The sequence below is a fragment of the Mytilus californianus genome, unplaced genomic scaffold (assembly GCF_021869535.1).
Source record: "Mytilus californianus isolate M0D057914Y unplaced genomic scaffold, xbMytCali1.0.p SCAF_3, whole genome shotgun sequence".
Lineage (NCBI taxonomy): Eukaryota > Metazoa > Mollusca > Bivalvia > Mytilida > Mytilidae > Mytilus > Mytilus californianus.
Genome location: NW_026262679.1, coordinates 52579310 through 52602452, shown reverse-complemented (window position 1 = coordinate 52602452; position 23143 = coordinate 52579310). Strand labels below are relative to the sequence as shown.

General features: G+C 31.0%; 1 protein-coding gene across 1 annotated transcript; it reads right to left on the bottom strand.

Moving 5' to 3' along the window:
* Positions 1–2042: 2042 nt before the first annotated feature.
* Positions 2043–22941, bottom strand: LOC127734842 (peroxidase-like protein). Its single transcript, XM_052244872.1, has 13 exons — positions 22921–22941; positions 20496–20701; positions 17678–17813; positions 13694–13908; positions 13048–13227; positions 11256–11313; positions 10621–10727; positions 9561–9662; positions 8582–8674; positions 5404–6121; positions 4187–4356; positions 3518–3620; positions 2043–3102 (listed from the first exon to the last, which is right to left on the bottom strand). The coding sequence occupies exons 2-13, from the start codon at positions 20692–20694 to the stop codon at positions 2928–2930; spliced, it is 2256 nt and encodes a 751-aa protein (XP_052100832.1). The 5' UTR covers positions 20695–20701; positions 22921–22941; the 3' UTR covers positions 2043–2927.
* Positions 22942–23143: the final 202 nt, after the last annotated feature.

The window sequence follows — 23143 nt, the reverse complement described above, 5'->3', positions numbered from 1 at the left end:
CGAAAATTGTGGTCTATTGTTGTAGGTATTTGTTGCTTACTCAGCTTGTCTTTTGAGTCAAACGATTCTTCGTTTCATCACAGCAGGAAAAAAATCACAATTTCCAAATTGGTGTTAATTTAAAAAAAATGTATCTGCATTAGCACAATTTAAAACATACCCCATCTTGAAAGATAGAGACGTAACTAATAGAAATGTACACAGGATACACATGCCAATCTATGAAAGTTAATGTGTTTACAAGTTGTCAATCCATTTAATAACTTCTTTTTTTACCTTTTACATACGTTTTCGAATTGGTATTATATAACTTGACCGTGAATTTTATAAAATCATTGATTCAGTCGTTTTATTGATATATGTGTTTTAACATCTGTCCAATAACAAGTGTAATTAAATTCAGATTTTAGTGTCGTCTGTTGTTTGCCCTTGTACAGGTCTTTGGTTTGTCTGTATCTGTAAATTTCCTTAAGATTTGCAACATTTCCCCTTACCCATAGTCGCATTGATACTTTTTTAGTTTTAGATTGTTCTTTTTGATTGATCTTCCTTGTTAAATTAGCGAAATCAAAGATACAATACTTAAACAAAAACAAATTAAACACCAAAAACAGAAAGAAAAAAAAAAATCAAACAAAATTAACAAAAGGTCAAATGCAAAATTTTCGGGAGAATTAACATATACAGCCTTGAGATTCAAACATCGGACCTTCGACACAAAAGGGGACTGATTAACAAACTTTGATGCTAATGGTTAGCTAGCGAAGGAGACATTTATCTTATTTGAATATGTAGTATTTAGTTTTTGATGAATTGTCGTCTTAGATGCTTCATTTTACATGGGTTCATATAAAATGAAACTAGACCACTTCAATGTAAAAAAGAGAGGGTTCTATCAACTTCACTCTCCACAGAAGAAACATACTCATAAGACTTGAACTTTCGATCTTCGTTAACATACGAACGTCGGACCAGCTGATTTACCCCCAGTTTTTTGTGGGGTTCGTGTTGCTTAGTCTTTAGTTTTCTATGTTGTGTCATCTGTACTATTATTTGTCTGTTTGTCTTTTTATTTTTGGCCATGGCGTTGTCAGTTTGTTTTCGATCTATGAGTTTGACTGTCCCTCTGGTATCTTTCGTCCCTCTTTTACCCTGTTCAGCATTTACCCCTCAGCAACCACTCCTAATGGTTGATTGATTGTTAGTGCTTTTTTCCACTTTCAACATCTTTTGCTAGTTCATGGCGGCCAGTTTTTATTGCTAGTTGAAGACAGAGTACCCGGAGAGAATAACCGACCTTAACCGGAACAAATGGCAATCCTTGTCAATAAAGATGGCAGTCGAATTCACTCACGACGAGCGGGGTACGACCTCAGTGTTGATAGGCTAGTGATCGCTATAGATGTGTTTACATATAGTTATTCTTCTTAACAGAAGTTCCTCTGGAAAACCTGCTTATACGCAAGGCTATAATATCTGTCCCTGTGGCCTTTTCAACATTTTTGATTCGAGCGTCACTGAGGAGTCTTTTGTAGACGAAACGCGCATCTGGCGTACAAAATTGTAATCCTGGTATTTATAATGAGTTTATTTGGAACAAATATTCTGTACTCTTTATTCTATAAGGAATAAATACTCGTCCATAATATTTGCTTTAAGTAGAAAAAAAATATTCCACATTTATTCTATATGGAACTAAAATTGTGATAGAACTTCTATTCCATGACATAAATATCCAAGACATGGAATTGTTGGGATTTAGATTTCAACATAGCAGTATAAAGACATTTGGAATATTGGTAATTATCTTGGAGTTATAAGGAAATAATTGTTGATTATGCGTGTTTTTTTTAAACACAAATGAATAACAATTCTTAATATAAACACATTTAGTTAAACTTCTTCCTACAACTGTTAAGATAATTCGCAATGTACGTAACACATGTGTATGTTAATTCAGTTGACATGGACTCAATTAGAAAAGAAATTGCTAATATCAGATTATTGAATTCGTATTATGTGATTTAAGAAATAACCAAATATGCTCTATAATTGTGTATTTTATTTTATTTTACGCCTATAACTTTTATTCTATGATCTTTACGGAATACACGCTTTCTTTTCACAATGGGCTGAATAAGTATTGATTGTTGGTGTAACAATGGAATAAGGATTATTGAATTATGATGGATGTCCAAGTGAACTGTGATGACAATCGCACTATCCCGCTAAGCTGTGAGTCATTTGAGCCACAAAAAAAGATGGCCTAATAATTGCAACAACAACCAAAAATCCGTAGTATTATGTTGCAAAGTTGTGAATACCAATAAGTTCTTTTGAAATGATGAATAAGACTTTCTATGTATCCATTTTGTGTTATTGTTATAAAACAGTTACACATTGTAATATAATAACACAGACGTTATCAAAATTAAAAATACTAACGACAAGATATTCTTCAGCTAAGACGGCAGGGTTCTCCTGTAGTGTATTAATTAAGCGACTGCATTATTAATATCTAATTCTTTTTCTGTATTAGTTTTTGTCCCTTTGGAATATAAGGCATACACAACATTGTAGTTTTTGGAACTACAACGTACGTCACGAGTCACGTGATTTTTGATAAACAAAACAACATCATTTGATATAAAACAAACTGTAATAACCACCAAAAATATTATGCTAAGAAAGCATGTGATAAGCCTTTACCATATCGATATATCGTCCACGACGTAAGCAATTTGATGCATTTTAATTGAAACAGTCTTGTTTATTTTCTCCTATCATTGAAATGCATCAAATTCCTTTGAGTAAGATATTGTCGATATCATTTGAAGCATCTATAAAAAAAGAACCATCTTAATTGTCCACAAAATAATCCCATTATTATTGCGTACAAAAGGAAATGTTTCACTAAGAACTATTTCTTAGTAAGCTGCCACGTGTTTGTAGGCTTCTTTGAAATGTACTGGTCCGAGAGTAGCCCAGATAGGGACCGGGTTAGCTGGAACGGGGAAGAATATGTTTGTACGCAATTCACTTGGTTCTGCCCATGCCAATAAATCAATGTCTGGAATAGCGTGGCATGGTATCTTTTGATTACTGAAAACATAACATAAATCAATTTATAGGAAAGTACTTATAAATAAAACAAAACAAAACAAGGCAAACATGTACATAAATGTGTGATTTAAATTCTTAAGAATATATCAGAGAAGTTATATAGTTAAATTTAAGTCTGTATGCGGTATTTCTGCTTATAACTATGAAGTTTGCTTATGAAAATATTGGTAAATGTGTGTTAAATTATTATGTTGTTTAGTATCTTAAGTTCTTATATAATAAGTGGTATATTTTCATTTAAATACAAATAAAATCAAATATAATTATAGCAATTTGAGCCATGAGGTATAAAATTGAATTAGATAGAATTTTAGCAATCTAATTGAGGCATGAATTAAATCAAATATAATCATAATATAATATAACAACATACAAATTGAATAAATATACTCACTGTTTGGAGGGTAGTAAGAATGAAGCCGGCTGGATATGGTGAATTTTGGTGTTCTGGCAAATAATTTTTGATATTTTGTGATGTCTAATGGTTTCAAGTTGTCCTAAAAATTAAATAATGTTTATTAGTAAATATTTTAAGATTTCTAAAGTTTACTGAACTTATACATATATCAATATCAGAGAGAATTTTATGCATTTTTTTATTGTCTATTTGTTAATTGTCCACTGAGACACCAACAACATTTACCCAACACAAATAGCCAGTACTATCTTCGACTAGTGATCTATTAATTCCCTATTGTAAGTACTCTGGTACTTCCATGGTTTGAATGATAATTTTTTTATCGCAAATTTACAGCCTATAGACAATGTGATAGTGTGAAAAATTAAGCCGTGAGTTGCATCAGACAAAGTTCATCTTGAAACAATTTTTATTTGTTCTGTTAAGGACTTTGGTTGTTGTACTCCTTATCATTTCATAAACTGTTGGTTTCGTATGTACCTGCTGATATTATTCAAGGAAAATCGTTTCTTATGCACTAGAACCGAGTTAATATGAACTTTTACAATAACAAAAATTAGCAGAATTTACACAATATGCCCTTATGACAGACCTGTGTATTTAAAGTTTATATGAATTATTCATTTTGTCGACATGAATACTTACGAGGCGAGAATCCAGTCAGCTTGAAGTCATTTTCATACCAAAATCTATCGCCGAATTTCCAGTTGGCGAATGATTTTCCAATCAAACATTGGAATGTTGGACCTGTTAATCCACCTTTAACTCTTTTCTCTGAAAGACCGCCGGTATATAAATCTATATCGTCCACATGTCTGAAATAATATGAGAAAATCGAATTATTTTTCAGACTATTTAACATAATAATTGTATTGCAAACATGGGAATATTTATACCGTTTGTATTATTATCAGCATAAAATCAAACGGCGAATACAAGTACAAATACCAAGGAATTTTTTGCAATTGGATGGCGATGTTGTTTGAATATTATCATTATATGTAGAAATTGGATATATTATTGGACATATGAGTATATTATTATTATTAAATGTAGATTTTATGATACAAATAAATCTAACCATTTCTGTGTACAATCTATGAAAAATTAAACGTATAAAAAACTTATCGAAGATACCAGGAATATAATTTTGTACGCCAGACGCGCGTTTTGTCTGCAACGGACTCAGCAGGGACGCTCGAATAAAAAAAGTTAAAAGACCAAATTAAGAACGAAACTAAGCTTTTTCTATAATTTCCGTGCTAATAACACACCTTTCTCGATAACCATAATCAGGTTAAAGGTGCAAAAGCCAAATTAAAAAAAAAACTGTTTGAGACATTGAAAACCAAGAAGACATAAATAAAACAGTGGAAACTTTGACTGGTAAACGGATAAAATTCATTATTTTAATATTTGTATGTATTTCATTAAGAAACGTCAATTTTAACGGACAACATCTTGCAAAGGTGATCGACAGCTCTGTTCAGGTCCTTTTGTTTTTTGGGAATCCCAAATATTTTAATTTCTTTTCCAAATGTTTTGCTTCTGATGTTTATTCCAGAAACACGTGTTGAACGCTGAAATCGATAAGAATGCAACGAAAATAGTCTAAACAATTTTTTTTTCGGAACTAATCATTATGTTATTAGAAGCCAAGTGTTCGAATGGTTTACTCAGGTAGAACATTTGGCAAAGTTGACCTTAGATTATTTGGCTATACAGCTCTTGATCCTTGATTTTCATATTAATTATGTGCATCTTCTGTACAAAGGTTCTGCGTAAGCAGGTTTTCGATTTAGCAAAGGCTTCGTGTATACAACTATATCCTAGCACTTTTAAATATTGAAATGACCACTTACTTGTAAGTTTTGGAAAGTCGTATAATTGCGTCTTTGTCATGATCAACAAGACCACCTGGTCCATGACCAAAATGAATTACTGGTGGAAGTCCACACCACTTTCTCCATGCATTGTATGGAGGCAGACCATGATCTCGTCCTCTCTGTATATTGAATGATACCAAGTCAAAACTCATTCCATGATGATCCATAAACAGATAATTTCTAACACCGTCGTTAACAACACGATCACTTTTAGCATGACTATCGTCCAACATCCATTCTCCTATCCAATCGTTTCCTTTGCCTCCATGTGACATCAATACACCGGGTCTGTTGTAGGTTTTGTATATAGGGAATTCTGCAATCTTGTTACCCCCTGGACCTCCGTAACCAAGGAAATTTGGAATCATTGAATGTCCAAATCTGAAAGCGGCTGCTGCCATAACGTTTGCTGTAGTTGGGTCCAATTTTTCATTGTAAACTGTATTATATTTGCCATATACAGATTTAAGACCATATATGGTCATAAATTCGTCGTTAAGAACAAGAGGAAGCCATTCGGAATAGATGATATGTTGAAGAACTCCTCCAATTATCTTTCTGGTTTCTTGGAAAATTATTTCATCAGTCCAGTGGGGGTTAATTTTACCTAAAGCTACAGCCAATCGATTGTGTTCTCTTAGGAATACGATGTGGAGGAAGGCAAGAGAGGGTACAATTGTGTTTCTGTCATCCCCTGTAAATTTAATTAATATTCAATGAAATAAAAACCCGGAATGTTATTATTTTATTAGTATTTGTTATCTCTTTCTTTATTCAATTTATAACGGCAAAAAATACATTTTGTCTTCGTAGTATATCTAATGCATCAATCTACGTCTGGAAACTATTCACCTTGGTGATGTGTCTATGTGGTACATGTAGATATTGTAAATCTTCGCATGAAAATGAAAATAACTGCTGATTAAATTGACATTACATGTTTTACATTTGGAAATCATAAAAACCAAAAGTTATAAAAGAACAACCAGTCTAGGTCAATACGATCTGGAATAATTGCAACCTAAACTATACAATATTAATCACCTCGCAATTTATGTAACAGGTAAGCAGTTCGTGTTCATGGGAGAACTTCTAATAGTAATCAGCAGTATTTTCTTTCGGTTAATCTGGATGTATCTCTTAAATTCAATGTCAGTTCAATAAGCAGGTGAAAGAGTATAAATATTATGTGGCTTTCATTTATTTTTGTTTCGAGTGTACCCGATGATGGTTATTCTAAAAACATGTGTTGTGTGCAAGAAATTCGTAGGTGAAACATTTAACATAATTTATCGACAAGAAGAGGTGTGAGGTAAACATTAATACAATAGCAATAAAACCACACAACACAATAACATTAATGGTACTAATTTTGCAGCTCAAAATGCTCATTTCTACTATTAATCTCTGTCCAGTTATGCTCGGGCCCAATGTTTGTAAATTCAAACCCTATTACAAACGTTGAAGATCTACTAAAACCAAGACGAGGAATACATGAGAGAGTTACAATGTCTAGTATTAATATAAACGGTACCATTTTGTCTGCACCAGATGCGCATTTTGACAACAAATGTCTCTTCAGTGATGTTCGATGCCAAAATATTAGAAAACCCAAAACTTATAAAAATAATGAAGAGCTTATATACCATAAAGACCAAAAGTACAGCTAAAGTCGTGTAAGGAATCAGAGCTTTGTCAAAACATCTTCAACGATAAAAACAAAACAAAAACGTCAGAACAATAGTCCGTGAAATGTTGTAACTCGTTATTAGTGTAGACAAAGTATGAATTCAAAAGTGACGATATATGATCTGATTCTGAAAAGAGATGACGACTATGTTCTAAATCCAAGAAGTATATCACACAGCGACATCTTATAACGAGACGCGTCGCTATCGACTTTAAATTTATCCATTCTTTATGTACATAGCAACAACATAACTCAGTCTAATGAAATGGAAATTAGAAATAAAACTTTACACATTTCGTGCTTCCGAAGGATTAAAAAAGAGGGACGAAAGATACCAGAGGGACAGTCAAACTCACAGATTAACAGTCGTCAGGATCGCTCAAACTTAAACATTTGAAAGCCAATGATGTATGAATATTGATATAGATTAGGAGCTATATAACGTACAGGGACAAAAAAAAAATTAAAAATTAAATCAAAGGTGAACTTTAAAACATTCACTTGATCCTAACATGGATAAAAAAGTTTTTCGTGGGATTTAGAAATCCGGTACATAGTACCTTGATGTTATCTTTACAACTTTAATGTGCATTGGTAGGGAGAAGAATTAGATCTTATAGTTGTCTACTGAAGTACAAGGATGAATTAAGTTGTCTACTGAAGTACAAGGATGAATTAGTCTCATCCATTACTCTAGTTTCTCAAGGTAACAGGGACAAAGATAGTTGCTGCATTGTCGGCTAGTGTATATATAAAACACGTTTCAAAAAGAATTATTTCTTTTTAGGGAAGATATCAAGTTTTTAGAACAGTCAGGTCTAAATGAAGTTTCCAAATATTAGAAATTAAAACGACAATAAAATTAAATAATTTTGAAAGAATCCATATATTATCACTAATTTTTTTAAGCCAAACTTTGCAATAACCTACGAAGAGTGATCATTTTAGAGAATACAGATATTTAAGTTCATTTTTAAGAAAGTTTATAGTCTTGATCTTGTACAATGTTTCAGTGTCGTGTAAAAATATTACCCAAGTATTACTATGTCTTCTTTATCGATTTATATGATTTGAACACGGTAAACTACTGTTGCCTGTATCCAAATGTTTTAGAATTAGTATATTATTTTCAATTTCAACGTCTGATATGCGATTAATTTGTAATTGGAAATTATATAATTAGTCCATATTGTCTAATAGACAACTTCTACTAACAAACCGATAAAGAGAAATAAAAGAAGAGTAAAACGGATATAAGATTATACTACAAAAGATTAGCACTGAGAACAGTGAGTTGGTTAAATCCACGTCATTTGAACCTCGGTGGATAGTTTTCTCATTCATTAGTAATCAAACCACAACTCCTTATATTATACCGATATCAAATGAAAATCCCCTTCATTGTTAGCTTTCCTTCGTACAAACACGCGTGTATCTCTTCAGCACTGGAAGATAGTTAGTTACCTGCTCCGAAGCAGTATTCTCCAGGACTTTCCATAATACAATCGCCATCTTCATAACGAGGTAAAAATCCACCATCAGTCATCTTCAGTAAACCTGCAAAAAGTAAACAAAATAGTTTCTTTCTTTTCCGACAACTTTTTTCAAAATCTAACTTCCTATGCAAAAATCTATTCTTAATCAATATCAGGTTTCGTTCGTTCGTGTTTTCAAATTCAAACATAGGATTCACATATATGATCATTTTGTTATGCTCTCATTAATATATAATAATCATACATATGTAGCATGCGGATCATATTACCAATCATTTAGTCCATTTTGAATTTTATTAAGTTAGAAATTGTTGATTTGCTTTTATCATTTCAATTTATGATCAAGGGATCGAAATATGAAAATGATCATTGCTATATTCCTCATGTAAGATGTACAGATTGAACTAGAAGGCGTGTTTAATGTTGTTGCATTCAACTCAGTGAATATTAGCAATTATAACACTAAACAGTATGCTGACAATAACACTAACTAACCCTTACCTTGACTATAACCTTAACCAATACCGTTACCGTTGCGAGTTAATAGACCAAAATGAAATGGTTTCCTTTATATCATATCCTTATCATATTATCATTGATATTGTCATAATTATAAATTAACAGATTATAAAACTTTGAATTTTTCGAAATAATAAGGATTGTCTACCCCAGGAATAGATTATCTTAGCTGTATTTGACAAAACTTATCGAAATTTTGGGTCCTCAATGCTCTTCAACTTCATACTTTATTTGATCTTTTTTACTTTTTTGATTCGAACGTCACTGACGAGTCTTTTGAAGACGAAACGCGCGTCTGGCATTCAAAATTTATATCCTGGTATCTATGATAAGTTTATTTCCTCTGATAAAAAAATATATTAATCAAATTGAACAAAGGGTGAAGCTGTAAAATCTAATTGCATATGTTAAACAAAAAATATGCTAACCTCCTTTTCCTAGACGTAGATATGTTTGCTCCTTCATTGAGTTTCCATAAACCATAGATCCATCGATAAAGGAAGACTGTTGGTTGATCTGATTTCTTGGTGCTTAAGTAAAACAAATGTATTTATTTGAAGATAAATAAATTCTTAAAAAATCGTGAAATTCTAACTCCTTCATTTTATAAGGAAAAATATAAAGAAATCTTTATTTTAATCATTTGCATGCCTATAAATAATGACATGTACAAGTTTATAGAATATACTCCATATAAAGTTACTCGCATTGACTTGTTTATTTATTTCTTCTGTGCCCGATTGAAGGAAAAGTATCAATGACACCTTATGCTGAAATAGAATGATACAAAAAACAGAATAAAAAACGTCTCGTCCTTTTTCTAAAAAAGTTCATCGGAAGATACCAAGACCTTGTTGATAAATATTCCGTATCAACTTCACAAATAATACACGATGGTCTTGAAGTATAGATTCTGTGTACTGACGTTGTTTATCATCTTAATAACGTGTTATAGTATTCTTTTACTTGTCTTTTTGAATATTACTTTTACTATTTAGTCTATTTTTGGTGATATCCATTTGACGTGGCTCTGTACTTATAATACCCGTCATTGTGTTATTGTGCTATGGTAAATTTTTGTATTCTTGTCTTTCATTTTTGCTAATGTGCTTTGTCTATATGCCTTTCTGTGTTTCTTTGTTACATATTTGTTTGTTTTTATAGTGATTAAGATTATAACACAATGTTGACTGCTGTACCCCAATTTTTGACATTTTTACCTATTGTGTCTGTTTGTTTTGTTCATATATCGTTGTCAATATAATGGAATTTTATGCGACTGTCATACAAGTGAGAGGTTTAGCTAGCTATAAAACCAGGTTTAATCCACTATTTTCTACATAAGAAAATGTCTGTACCAAGTCAGGAATATGACAGTTGTTATCCATTCGTTTGATGCGTTTTTGCTTTTGATTTTGCCATTTGATAAGGGACTTTTTTGAATTTTCCTCGGAGTTCAGTAATTTTGTGATTTTACTTTATACATACCTGGTTTACAGTACAGTTCCGGTGCAATAGAAGAACGAACAAAATTCATACACGGTTTATGGAAACGTTTGTCTTTTGGTGGAACAGGTATCGGGAAACAGGAACCTCTACAAAATTTAAAATATGATATTTTATGGCGTCTGCGTTTTGTATTTTTTCTTTGTTTCTTTGCAATGCTTTGTTTTGTTTCTTCGATATTGTTTTTTTAACTATCAATGATTTCTAGTGAAACATTATACTATGAAAATTAGAATTTTCATCCTTACGATCTCTAAACACGGAAATGATGCACGAAATGAAATAAAGTGTTATTTTCTTTTCCATGATTCAAATTTATAGTAATGTTTTCTTATATTGTTTTAGGAGCATTCATTACTGAGGCTGGTCTAGTATACCTATACTTGTTATAATGAATAAAGGAATGTGTACATAGATAAGATAGAATAAAGATACATTACATGCCTGTTGACATTCTTTTGGTTACCCAATATTCGTAAAGTTTTTGTTTTGATAGGAATTATACATTAAAGACTAAATAAGAATATGTAATATTTCTTTCAAAGAAGAGAACCCAATATGACAAGATTCAAAATTACACTGCAATTATATTTTGATATTGTTCAGTTCATGATTACCTTTTATCTCTTGTAGTAGGATCTAGGTCACAACACTGGATTTCTGAATTGTTGAAACCTGTGGGAGAAAACATATTCAGATGTACATGTGTTATGTGTAGAATGATATCTTAAATAAGCTGAAAGATAAAATCTAACTAAAAAACGTAGGGAAAAACAGGAAAAGATTTCATGTGTCCTCATAAAAATACTAATGTCAATTGAGAGCAGGAATACATATTTATCATCATATTTTCAGCACATTGGTAAACATGTATCATAAAATTTCAGCTGCTGAACTTCGTTTTATACGAGCGTGGTAAAAGAGCAGTTTATATCACCCGGTTTTTGGTGGGTATAGTGTTACTCAGTCTTTAATTTTGTGTGTTGTGTTTTGTATACTGTTGTTTGTCTCTTGGTCATTTTAAGTTTTTTGCTATGGCATTGCCAGTTCGTTTGCGTTTAATTATCCTTTGGTATCTTTCACCTCTCTTTTAAAGATTTATTTGTGGTTTATGAGAACATAACATTTGAATTTTGTTTTAAATTCTTACATGAAAAGGACATGTTCGGGCCAACAGGTTAACTTTGGATCTATCTCAATTGACATCAATCACAAAGCAATGATATTGGATGTTTGGAAGAACTCAGGGACTGATACAAACTTGTTGGTAAAGACAAGTATTTAATCAACAACCACCAGCTTTCGATTTACTTTTAAAGGCAAATTTATCTGATATTGCCCGCTGCATTCCATTTATCCGTTTCACTTTTCTTTATCATTTAGGTCGCCATGGTACGCAATTTTATAGTCATGCATTGATGGAAATAAGTTGAAAAGAAAATTATAGAACAAAAGCAATAACATATTATGGTTTTACGACATTCTAAATTATTGAAATGTCATATCATTGTTTCATCAAATGTTTTGATCTTTGAAAAGGTTCTATAATACAGACCTACAGGAGACATTTAGTGTTTAAATAGAGCAGTACCAATACATCTAGAACATAAGGTAGCAATAAAGTAGCCATTTGTTATAAATTATATAATGTGTATGTCAAAAATCCCATTATTTTCATATAAATTTGGGCAATAACGTAATTAATTGTTAAAGCGATAGTAAAACATTTAATGGCATAGTAACTAATTTTTTTTTCATTCATGATTTTTGCAAACTATTTCTATATATGTACCATTGTACTGTAGAATTTCTTTATGATAATTCATATATTCTTTTTTTCTATATGACCATGATGACATAGCACTATAAAAATGACGTATTGGGCGTTTGTTCCGTTATGAGTTTTTCTTTCAAAATTACTCTATGATTTATTTTTTCAAAAGCTTTTCTATATACTTGATAAAATAATGCTCAGAAATGTATTGCTTTTAAAATTTGAAATTTAGATTTGAATTAAGAAACGTCTTAATACATTTATTTCCCAACAGAAAAGGTGGAGGTGAAATACATTAAAGATTTAATTCTTTTATTGTATTTTTATGAGGATATTGTCCCCTCTTAAATATTTGCTTAGACAGTGTGCGATAAAATTAGTTTACCATTTTGCCTCATATTTAGAAAACATAACTGAAAAAACTAAATTATTGAATTTCATCATATATCATGTATATATTCGTTATGAAAAAATAATCTTTTCGTTTTTGGTCACTGAACTAAAATGGTAGTATCTCTGAGGCTTACCGTTCACTTTTAATAACATTTAAGCAATCATGCCAGTAAAAATTAAAGACTTAAAAACATAGATATTAGATAGAATTTAAATGGTCTTTATCAGAATATAAATCTTACCTCTGTTTGTTGGAGTTCCAACGAAGTCATGATCCAGAAACTGACCAAACTGCATCATCATCATGGATTGTTTTGGCTCCCTGAAGTCACTCATGTGAGCATTGTGGACCACATTACTGATTAGTCGAGGACTTGGTAGAGATGCTCCAGTTATACTGTGAATTCTTGGAACATTTAAACCTATAAAATTTCAAAATTTCAAATAACAAATGTACATTTCTCATGTCGGGGTCTTTTATAGCCGACTATACGGTATGGGCTGTTCTCATTGTTGAAGGCCGTACGGTGGTCTATAATTGCTTACATCTACTTCATTTGAACTCTGGTCGATAATTGTCTCATTGGCAATTATAGTACATCATCTCATTTTTTATAATAAAAATAATCATGCAGTCAATGTTTTAATGTATTATATCATACTAAACGACATGAACGACAGTGAAAGAAAATTAAAAAAAAAAAAAATACAAAGTTACTTCCCATATTGAGAATAATCGGTTTATTGCGCAAATGTATGTTTTAGAGATAATATCAACATAAGGTTACCCTTATACTGGTGGTAATTCACTACCTACATATGTGGGTGTAATAAATTTACTTTGTGTACCTATGACCCCTTTGGAAAAGAGAGGATAGATAACCTTACCATCAGAATATGCTGCCGGAAGCCATCTTAGTTGAGCTCGCATTGCCTGCCCCCACGTTGGAACATGGAAATTATTGCAACCACCATCTGCAGTTCTGTATGGGTATTTAGGATTACACTTGGGAATAGGACATTCACAATATGGAGATATATGTTTTTGCCATTCTTCAACTAATTTGTAGTCATTCTGCATAACGTGGATTGGAACTCCAGATCTATTTGAAAATAATATGCGTTGAATTATATATAAACTTTTTTTGTGTGTGACTTATGGTTTTTGATTGTCCGATTGGTATCGACAGCATTTTTTTATACATTAGACTGTCTTAGCTGTTCTTATAGGGTTATTTGAGTTTTTAGAATTTCATATACTAGGCATTCCAGATTTAAGCTGACTATTCCAGACATACGTTTCGTGCATATGGCCATGTTAGATATGTTTATGTTGTATCAACCCACAACAGTACATACATAAAATCGTTGTACTTTGGTAATAAGTTCATTTGACCTAATTATGGGATTTTATTGTGACTTTTATATCATAGGTTATCTAATGAAATCTCAGAATTTGTGTTTTTATTTATGATAACAAAAAATCAATTAATCATTTTAGGAAAAAAATGAATTATGGAGCATCATGACATAAAAATGCCAATGCGAATGAGTTATATAACACGAAGGTATGTTTTTGATACGCTGACAAACACGTACATTTTTACGTGTGAAAAACACTATAACCGGACATTGGCCTCACCTTGATGAGCGGTCAAGACATTGACCTAACCTTGATGAGCGGTCAAGATCGGACCAATCGATTTAGATACAGATGTCACATCAACATATTCTGATTTTAATACGCAGGCGAACATTTGTTCGAAGTCTATACTGTATTTTTGTTCACTAAAGTTTCGAATACAATGGTCATTTTAGATATTTGGTGTTACTGAATTGTCTGGTACTTAAAACTTGAGGAGTTCTAAATCTAATGGTAATTTTTTATTTATGTGATGTAACCGACTTGTCTGATCCTTAGATTGTGAGGTTTAAACCTAGAATGATAATGCCCTTATGTTGTCTAAAATAAGTCACTTTGATCCAATGTTTACGCAGTCCATGATACACTGACGCCTTGAAAACATAAAGAATGAAGAGAAAAAGGATCTAAAATATGTTTATCTGATTATATGTTTAGATATGGAATGCAGTTCAGACAGAGATAAGACGAATAAAGATATATCACTTCAAAAGACCAATTCACAAATCTAATTTACATCCTCGTTAGGCCACTCCAAGTTGATTCATAGTTCTTCGGATTCGCTCGCGACAAAACTTTGGAAACCTAAAAAAAAACTGCGATTCCCTGAAGACTTTCTGAATTAACATCGCTTTTTTTTAAAATGAAATCAACATTTTTATTTAATTTCGTCGCTCGCCTAACAATGCAAAGAAATGACATTTTTCAGTGTTTAAAAATTTCGCTAGCTCGCTTGTATTGCTCCCATTTTTGTACATAAAAGTTCAAAGAACAATTTTACAATTTAGAGTAGTTTTCAAGACATCTTATTAAAACACTGATGCTCGCAAAATGCAATATCTTTTTTTTAGTTGTTCTTTTGGATTGAACACACTATTTTTTCTTAAATATTTTACTTTTTTCTTAATCCTTTTTTTAACTTGTTCAGAACGGTAAATGCATACTGTGGATTAATTATTATTCGTTTGATACTAATTTTCGTTGGTTTCATGGGTACAGGTGAAACACGAATTCAAATGGTCAACGAATTACAAATTTTCTATAAGCTTTGTATGCAGATATCGGCAAAACCATGAAATCAAATATTCACGAAAATGCAAGTTTTCCTCAATCCACGAAAATTGATACCCACGAAAATAAATGAATCCACAGTTTGTAGGTAAGAGAAATGGTTTTAACTTTAATCAAACTCCATTGAAATTCACCATGGTAACCATATGAACCATACAATCTTGACAGAAAGCCAACAGATTCACCCTATTATTATGATTTATGTATGTGTGTTTTATCATAAATTTTATTCGTTGGCCGTTTTATTATTTTATGTCCATGAATAATAATTATGCAATGTCATTGGTCAGAAAGCAAATACTTATCTACAAAAATGGTTTAATGATTATTTTACATTTCTACTTCTTTTTGTGGAATAATTGTAAAAAAAGTGAGTCATAAACATGTAAACACCTTATCGGTCATTCATAGTGAGGTGAGTGACTTACAAACAATCTGAGATATGTTTCCCCATTAATTGAAAGCTTCCACAGTTCTTTAATCTAATGTCTATACCCAGTCAATAAACCACATTTCAGAAAGTTACATGTCATATATTCCAGTGGAACTGGGCTGATATGCATAAAACTAATTAAGTTAAGATATCCAATCGTAGTACTAATTTATCGCAGGACAGGTAGGAAAATCCGTCCGTTCGGAACAAATCTTAACTTAAGAAGTTTTATGCATATCAGCCCTGACCTTAAGGATAGTACGCAACAGGAAGGTCTGCATCACATCAAGACATCTTTTTTTGAAATTGACACTGATGGAAGACTTTACACTACGATTTATGACAAATGTGAGGAATCAGATTTTTTTCAATTGTCAACTTCCTATTTCCAAAAAGTATAATCGTATTGCGTTTTTATATTTCAATTGGTATGTTACGCACGTTCATGTTCACATTATAGAGTTTTTATCAACAGGGGTGTGCTCCTTACACCCAACCAATAGGATTATGAGTAAGATCGATTGCAATCGACACTATTAGTTTTACGGTCATTTTCAATTTCATTTTCTTTTTCCCCTACCGCATATAGCAAGATATAAAAGGAACAGATTTGTAAAAGCAAATTTGCTTCTTTCTGAATCCTAAATATTTATTTCAATTGTATCATATCGTTATGTGATGATTTATCTGAATAAATATTGTTTAAACTCAAAGGGACGGCCTCATTTATGTACAAAAAACAAACGAAATACAAATATAATATACAGCAAAACACGACAACAACTGAACTACAGGCTCCTGACTTGCGACAGGTACATACAAAATATGGCGAGGTTAAACATGTTTACGGGCGCCCAAGTAAGCTTTCTATTGTAATTATCCTATTTGATCATTATAGATTTGTAGACAGATATTATGATACTAGTAGTATTAGTAAATATTTGAAGTCATGTAATTTATTGGTATGACTGCCGTGTATTCTGAAACAGTTTTGGTCAATGACACCGTAATTTTAAAGGTAATATATCACATTTTACTCAAGTGCAAAAAAGTGCAAAAAAAAGCATTTACCTAAATGCGTTAATAAAAAGTGATGTGTGATTTATTATGTGAATTTTATTGCAAGTTAAACAACCATTAAAAAGACAAACTGCAATTAAACTTGGTCTTTTAAGGTGGTACCTAACACTACAGGGAGATAACTCTGTAAAAATCAGCTAAACGTTTTAATTACGTTGTATTGTTAAGGAAATATTAAGCTTCTCAATGATCAAAATTAGTGTTTGTCAAACTGCTATATAACCAATGAAAATTTTCTGATAAAGTGGTTGGTTCAAAATTTTTGAAATTTTTATATTTTTGTCAAAGGGTCAAAGTAAACATTTTGTCAAAATTTTATGAAAATTAAACGAGCCAAATTAATATTAGTCAAGGTGTTGGGTACCACCTTAAAGGATAATAAACAAGAGGTACTACCGTACTAAACATATACAGAAAATATAACAAGAGGTACTACCGTACTGAACACATACAGAAAATATAACAAGAGGTACTACCGTACTGAACACATACAGAAAATATAACAAGAGGTACTACCGTACTGAACACATACAGAAAATATAACAAGAGGTACTACCGTACTGAACATATACAGAAAATATAACAAGGGCAAAGTAAACCCATAGGTCGTATTTATTGAAAGATTGATATTTGTAATGTTACTTACAGTTTCTCAAATTCCGCAAGTGCTCTAAGATTTATAAAACCCTTTTGATTGAGAACTTGGACTTTACTGTACTCCTTTAAGTTCATGAACATAGATCTATGCCACAAATAGCTGCCCTTCGACACCTTATCATAGCCTAAAAAGTTAAAGGTGATGATACATTTAATATACATGTCACGTCACAGTACCTAAATTAAAAAAATGCACCCATTAGGCAAAAATTGCAGTGGAAATCTTACAAGTTTTCTAAGAGACTAAACAATTTGTATCTTTATGATTCGACATTATGCACGTCTTTCAACTTTAGCTGAATACATTTAGATATACACAAAACGTTCAAAGTATATATCAACAGATGAGGTTTTCACTGGCAAAAGTAAAATCTACGGAATGCGAAGTCAACTTTTAAGAATGAGCAATTAAAATAGTTACAGGCATCAATTTCTTAAACAAATGAATAGTAAGCATGGACTATTGTCCAATTGTTCCAAATATTTGGTGAAATAAAACAAAACATCAGTTTTTCGATTTTTACGGATGTGAATTTAAGCATGGATGCAATTTGGGTACTCCTCATTACAGAATCAAAGATCTTTTGGAGGTCGATTCAAACCCATTTTTCTATGATTCAATATGGATTCAAAATTAAATTGGTGGAACTATATAGTGAATAAGGATACATCTACAAAATAAACAGAGAATGGAAACTTTTGTCTGGGTCATCAATAAACGTAGGTGAAAAACTGTCAAAATAGACCAATTTGGGTACCCTCATGTTACATTCAATGAATAATACATCTAACTTCGTATGAGCCATCATTAAATGATTTGGCCCCTAAAATTGCATAACAGTCCAATTGTTTGAAGTTTTGTCTTAAACTAAGTATTTTAAATATCCCACTAATACTTGATAGTTCATTACACTTTTTAATTTTCGAATTTTAATGATCAAAAAGAAGTATTCTTACTTTTATCAGTAAAAGAATATTTTATATATTCAAACAAAAAATTACAACGTTTGGGTGAATTATCATGTTTCTTTTTTTTTTCTATATTTTCTTTTTTCGCGTATAATCATATACGATATATGCTTAGGACTCACAGAAGACAAAAGCATATAGACCAATTAAAAGGTCGCTAACTTCACCAAATCTACTTTTTATTCATTTGAAATATATGAAAGTCGAGTTATATGCAGAGGACTAGTCGAGTTAACCTCATATTACAGACTGTGAATAAATTGATGCCAGCAACAGTTTCTTGTTTCAGTAAATACTAACGTGACAAAGTGTTGTACGGCTGGTTTTCTTTTATGTTTCGTTGAATCACTTGGTCGATTTATTGAATTGTAAATGTTATGAATGAAGATGATCTTACAATTGTTTGCTTCTTTCTCTACGCAAACTTGTTTTTTCAAAAACTAAACACAAAAATAGTCATGTCTATTTGATAATTTCAAACAATTTAAGTACAAGTTTCTTATTTTTTATTTACATTTCATTAGATTAACATGATTAAATGCAGATCTGTACATTTGATGAATGTGTGAAGCCAAAGAATGTGATGTGAAAAATGTGACAAACGTGCTAAAAATAAGACATATTCTTAGTAAAAAATAATTCCAAAAATATTACAACAATAAAATGTTATGATGAGTCATAAATTAGAAGCATTGTCTGTTTTTCTATATATCGAGGTAATGGCACATCATAATTCATTATTTTGGTGTTGTGTTGTCAGTTTGTTAGTAAATTTAAAGTTTAAGAAACTTTAAGGATACGGTGTATCAATTCATGACACAAAATCTCTAAACGAATACGGTAAAAAAAAACAAAAAAACTATTGAACAGCAATTTCTATAGCTTCATCTATACAATGTCGCAGTTTGACCTTCAACATAAAGCAATACGTCTCACCTCACTGCAAGTTAAAGACGATCCTTAAATTTAGATTTACCTGAGTATATTTTTCAATTCATACTTATAAACAGTTTGATAAAACTTCGAAGATTTAATTCTATAATTTTTACAATCTCGAGTTAAACTTGCCTTAGCCTTACCGTTTTTGATTCTTGGTCATATCTATACCAACTTACATCTTCTTATAGCAAAACATGTTTTGGTAAATGTTTGTAATAGAAGTGATATCATTTATCAGCAAAAAATTCAGATTAAGGCAATTAAACCAAAAATACAAGATAGTACAGCGATTCGTATTGCCATACAAAAACAGTGATAAGGTATCAATTTAATGACAGAAAAATAGACACAATTAAGATTTCATTCCAAATCCGTAACTACAAAACATCTTCTGAATGTGCTATTACATCTGGAAAATTTGAGATAATGACGTTTTTCTCTTTTATCAAAACGAATTGCTCTTTTTGGAAGAGAAAGGGTAAAATATTTATTTATTACTTCTACGTAAATCAGATGTAATCGTCTCATATCTTTCGTGCTGACGCCCTTCAGATATGAGAGGCTTACATACTGATATATGTCTAATTTTAGGTATGTGTACACGTGAAGGGTGTTATTCGATGTTATACTTCTTTGATACTTTCGATTTCAAAATGGGTTCCAAAAAAGTTGCCTTAGGACAACTTATATATGGTTATATGATTATCAATAACTGAACTTATTTTTCACTTTGTTGATTTTTTTTCCGGTTTTAAAATTTTCAAATAAAATAGATAAGCATTTTCATTTCCTAACCTTTGATATAGTCTAGTGATAAATATGATAATATGCTCCTATTTAGATTTATTACATGTCATGTGCACTGACTAAGTTTTTTTACATATATATATATTGTTTACCTGAAAGGTACATTTGTTTTTCCAACTCTGTACGAATAGCCCAGTCTTTTAGGGCAATCTGTATTGACTTGGCCATCATATCTGAGATGTGAATACCACCACCAGCAAGAGTTCCTATAACTTCTCGTTTTTGTCTGTCCTTCCCCGAAATAACGGTGAAACAAACTATGGAAGCTACAAGGAGAAGTTTGGTGGTCATGTTGGCTCTGAAATGATAAATGACTTTACTTATACATCTTCAAAAAGTTTTAAAATTGCTCTCTCTCTCTCTCTCTCTCTCTCTCTCTCTCTTTATCTTTATCTTAGATTATAATATTCTGAAATATAGATACTTAATTATTCCCATACTGAACTGCTTAAGGATATGAAACATTATTTGGTACTTTTTTTTGCCCTGAACGACCCAATATCTCAATGTGAAATACCATATACGATTTTTAATCTATTTTTAGAAAATATGTTTTTAATATACAGAAAAATGAGTGGAGTAAACGGAACGACAATAAATTGCATGACATAAAACCAAATTTAGGCAAACCTTTAAATCATTTTATAGGAAAGATCATTGTGTTATTTCTAGATGTCATATTGGTCATACTAGAATAACACAAGAGTATATTTAAAAAAATGAAATTCAACCACAATGTATACCTTGCGATTGCAAGTATACTATTAAACATGTTTTAACAGAATGTATTGATTTTTCCGATATTCGGAGAAAACATTTTAATGTAAATGATTTGTATGATTTATTTAATATTATTCCTGTTCAAACAATTGTTTCATTTTTAAAAGAAATTTGAACATATTCCAGAATACAAACAAGTTGTAAAAGTTGTACAAGTTTAGAATAATTTTAATTTTTTATTACATTATCTTATTGTTGAGTTTTATTTGTAAATAAGTAATTTCGGTTTTAACTAAAATTTTACTAAATTGAAAGACTTTTTGTCTGCTTTTTAAAAATGTCGTTTAAAACTGTTATGATATTTAAAATAGCTCTCGTCGCGGTATAGCCTTTTTGTGCTGATGCGGCGTAAATCAATCACCAATCATTTAATCAATGTATTTTTTTTTATAAGAACTTTGCGATGCATTCACGAAATTAAAAATCATAGTTGATTAAGTGTGATTGACAGTTATAATTGAAAAAGCCTAATATATCGATGTTATTCAAATGATTTATGATTCGTGGTAATTTTCAGAACATTTAGATCACATTAAAATGGCCACAACTGCTGCCACAGCAAATTACACATATGTGCAGACAATCATAAGATACACATGCTTTTTCTGAAAAATGTTCTATTGATTGATGGCTCTGTTATGTGTCATTTTGAAGTTTTAAAGGCAAATGATAAATATTTTGTACTTTAGTCAATTTTAGTAGCATGATTTCCTTGTTTAGTTGTTTACGCCCAAAACCGAAACAGGAAATTTATATGGTGATTTATTTAGGAAATTCAGAAAAATAAATCATCCAATTTTAGAGACAAGTTGAGTATGAAATCTACCCTCCCTTTTTAAAAAATATAAATCTTTTCTCTTTATATCTTTATTAATATTACAGACTTGATGGAGAGTTGTCTCATTGGCACTCATACCACATCTTCTTATTTATATTATCTTAATCGAGTGCCATTGATTAGTCTTGTGAAGACGGAATGTATGTTTACGAACTAAAAGTATAAGCCTGGTATTTTTTAAAGTCTTTTTCATTTACGATACGGGTAATTCTGGACTTAAACTGCACATCAAAACGATCATTTAAATTTTACTTTTAATTTAGGTCAGTCTGATATTAATTGCAAACGGTTTTTCAAATGTTCTAACTAATTTTCAACGTGAACAATATACTGGACAATAAAAATTTAACAACAATAAAATAACAAACTATACTAATCTTCCAAAAAAAATATAACATGCTCAGCCTTGATTGCAATTGTGCAAAATGAAAGTTAACATTGAAATATATTAGAATCACAGGAGATGATTTCATCGCAACAAAATGTTTCTTTACAAAAAATGTCTTTTTCATGCTATCATGTCTTTGTCACGTGCTATTTTTTTTCTTTTTAGAGCAAAGTCAACTTTCCTTAATGTTTCCATGTTTATTTTTTTTCCCCTTTTTCCTTCTATAATTAAAAGAATTAACCTATGAAATCATAACTAACCTTAGCATCAGTCCTGTTTCAAATATCCATAAATTGTAAATTATCATAACCTTTATTACATATTCATTGTTAATCATGTGACAAGTTATGATAATATATCATATTTGAAGGGTATCTTTTGTCCATTCAAAAGTTATACATCTTAATTCATAAAGTAATAAAACTGCTTGCTCATGGGCAAAAGAACACATGTTTCCGAACGCAAATAATGAAGCTTGGGAGTAAAACGATCACGTTCTTCGAAAAATTACCTGACAGATTTCAGACGGTTTCTTGTGAATTTAAGAAACTAATGACGCTGTTTCACAACCGCACCAGTCATAAGAAAGACGAATTTTCTTTGTGTGCATACAATTGTGGTATCTATTAATTAATTGATATAATTGTTGTTGAACATTTTTTTAAATGTTTAACCGGGAGCTAAATATTTCTTACTTGCATACATGATATAGTACTTTTATGTCATGAATGTCA

What these genes read in the sequence shown, in the direction of transcription:
- LOC127734842 (XM_052244872.1), bottom strand. Translation starts at nt 20,694, where the DNA reads ATGACCACCAAACTTCTCCTTGTAGCTTCCATAGTTTGTTTCACCGTT. An exon ending in TCCGGCAGCATATTCTGATG is followed by an intron (nt 13,228 to 13,693) that starts GTAAGGTTATCT and finishes GAAATTTTATAG; the next exon opens with GTTTAAATGTTCCAAGAATT. An exon ending in TGGAACTCCAACAAACAGAG is followed by an intron (nt 11,314 to 13,047) that starts GTAAGATTTATA and finishes TTTCTCCCACAG; the next exon opens with GTTTCAACAATTCAGAAATC.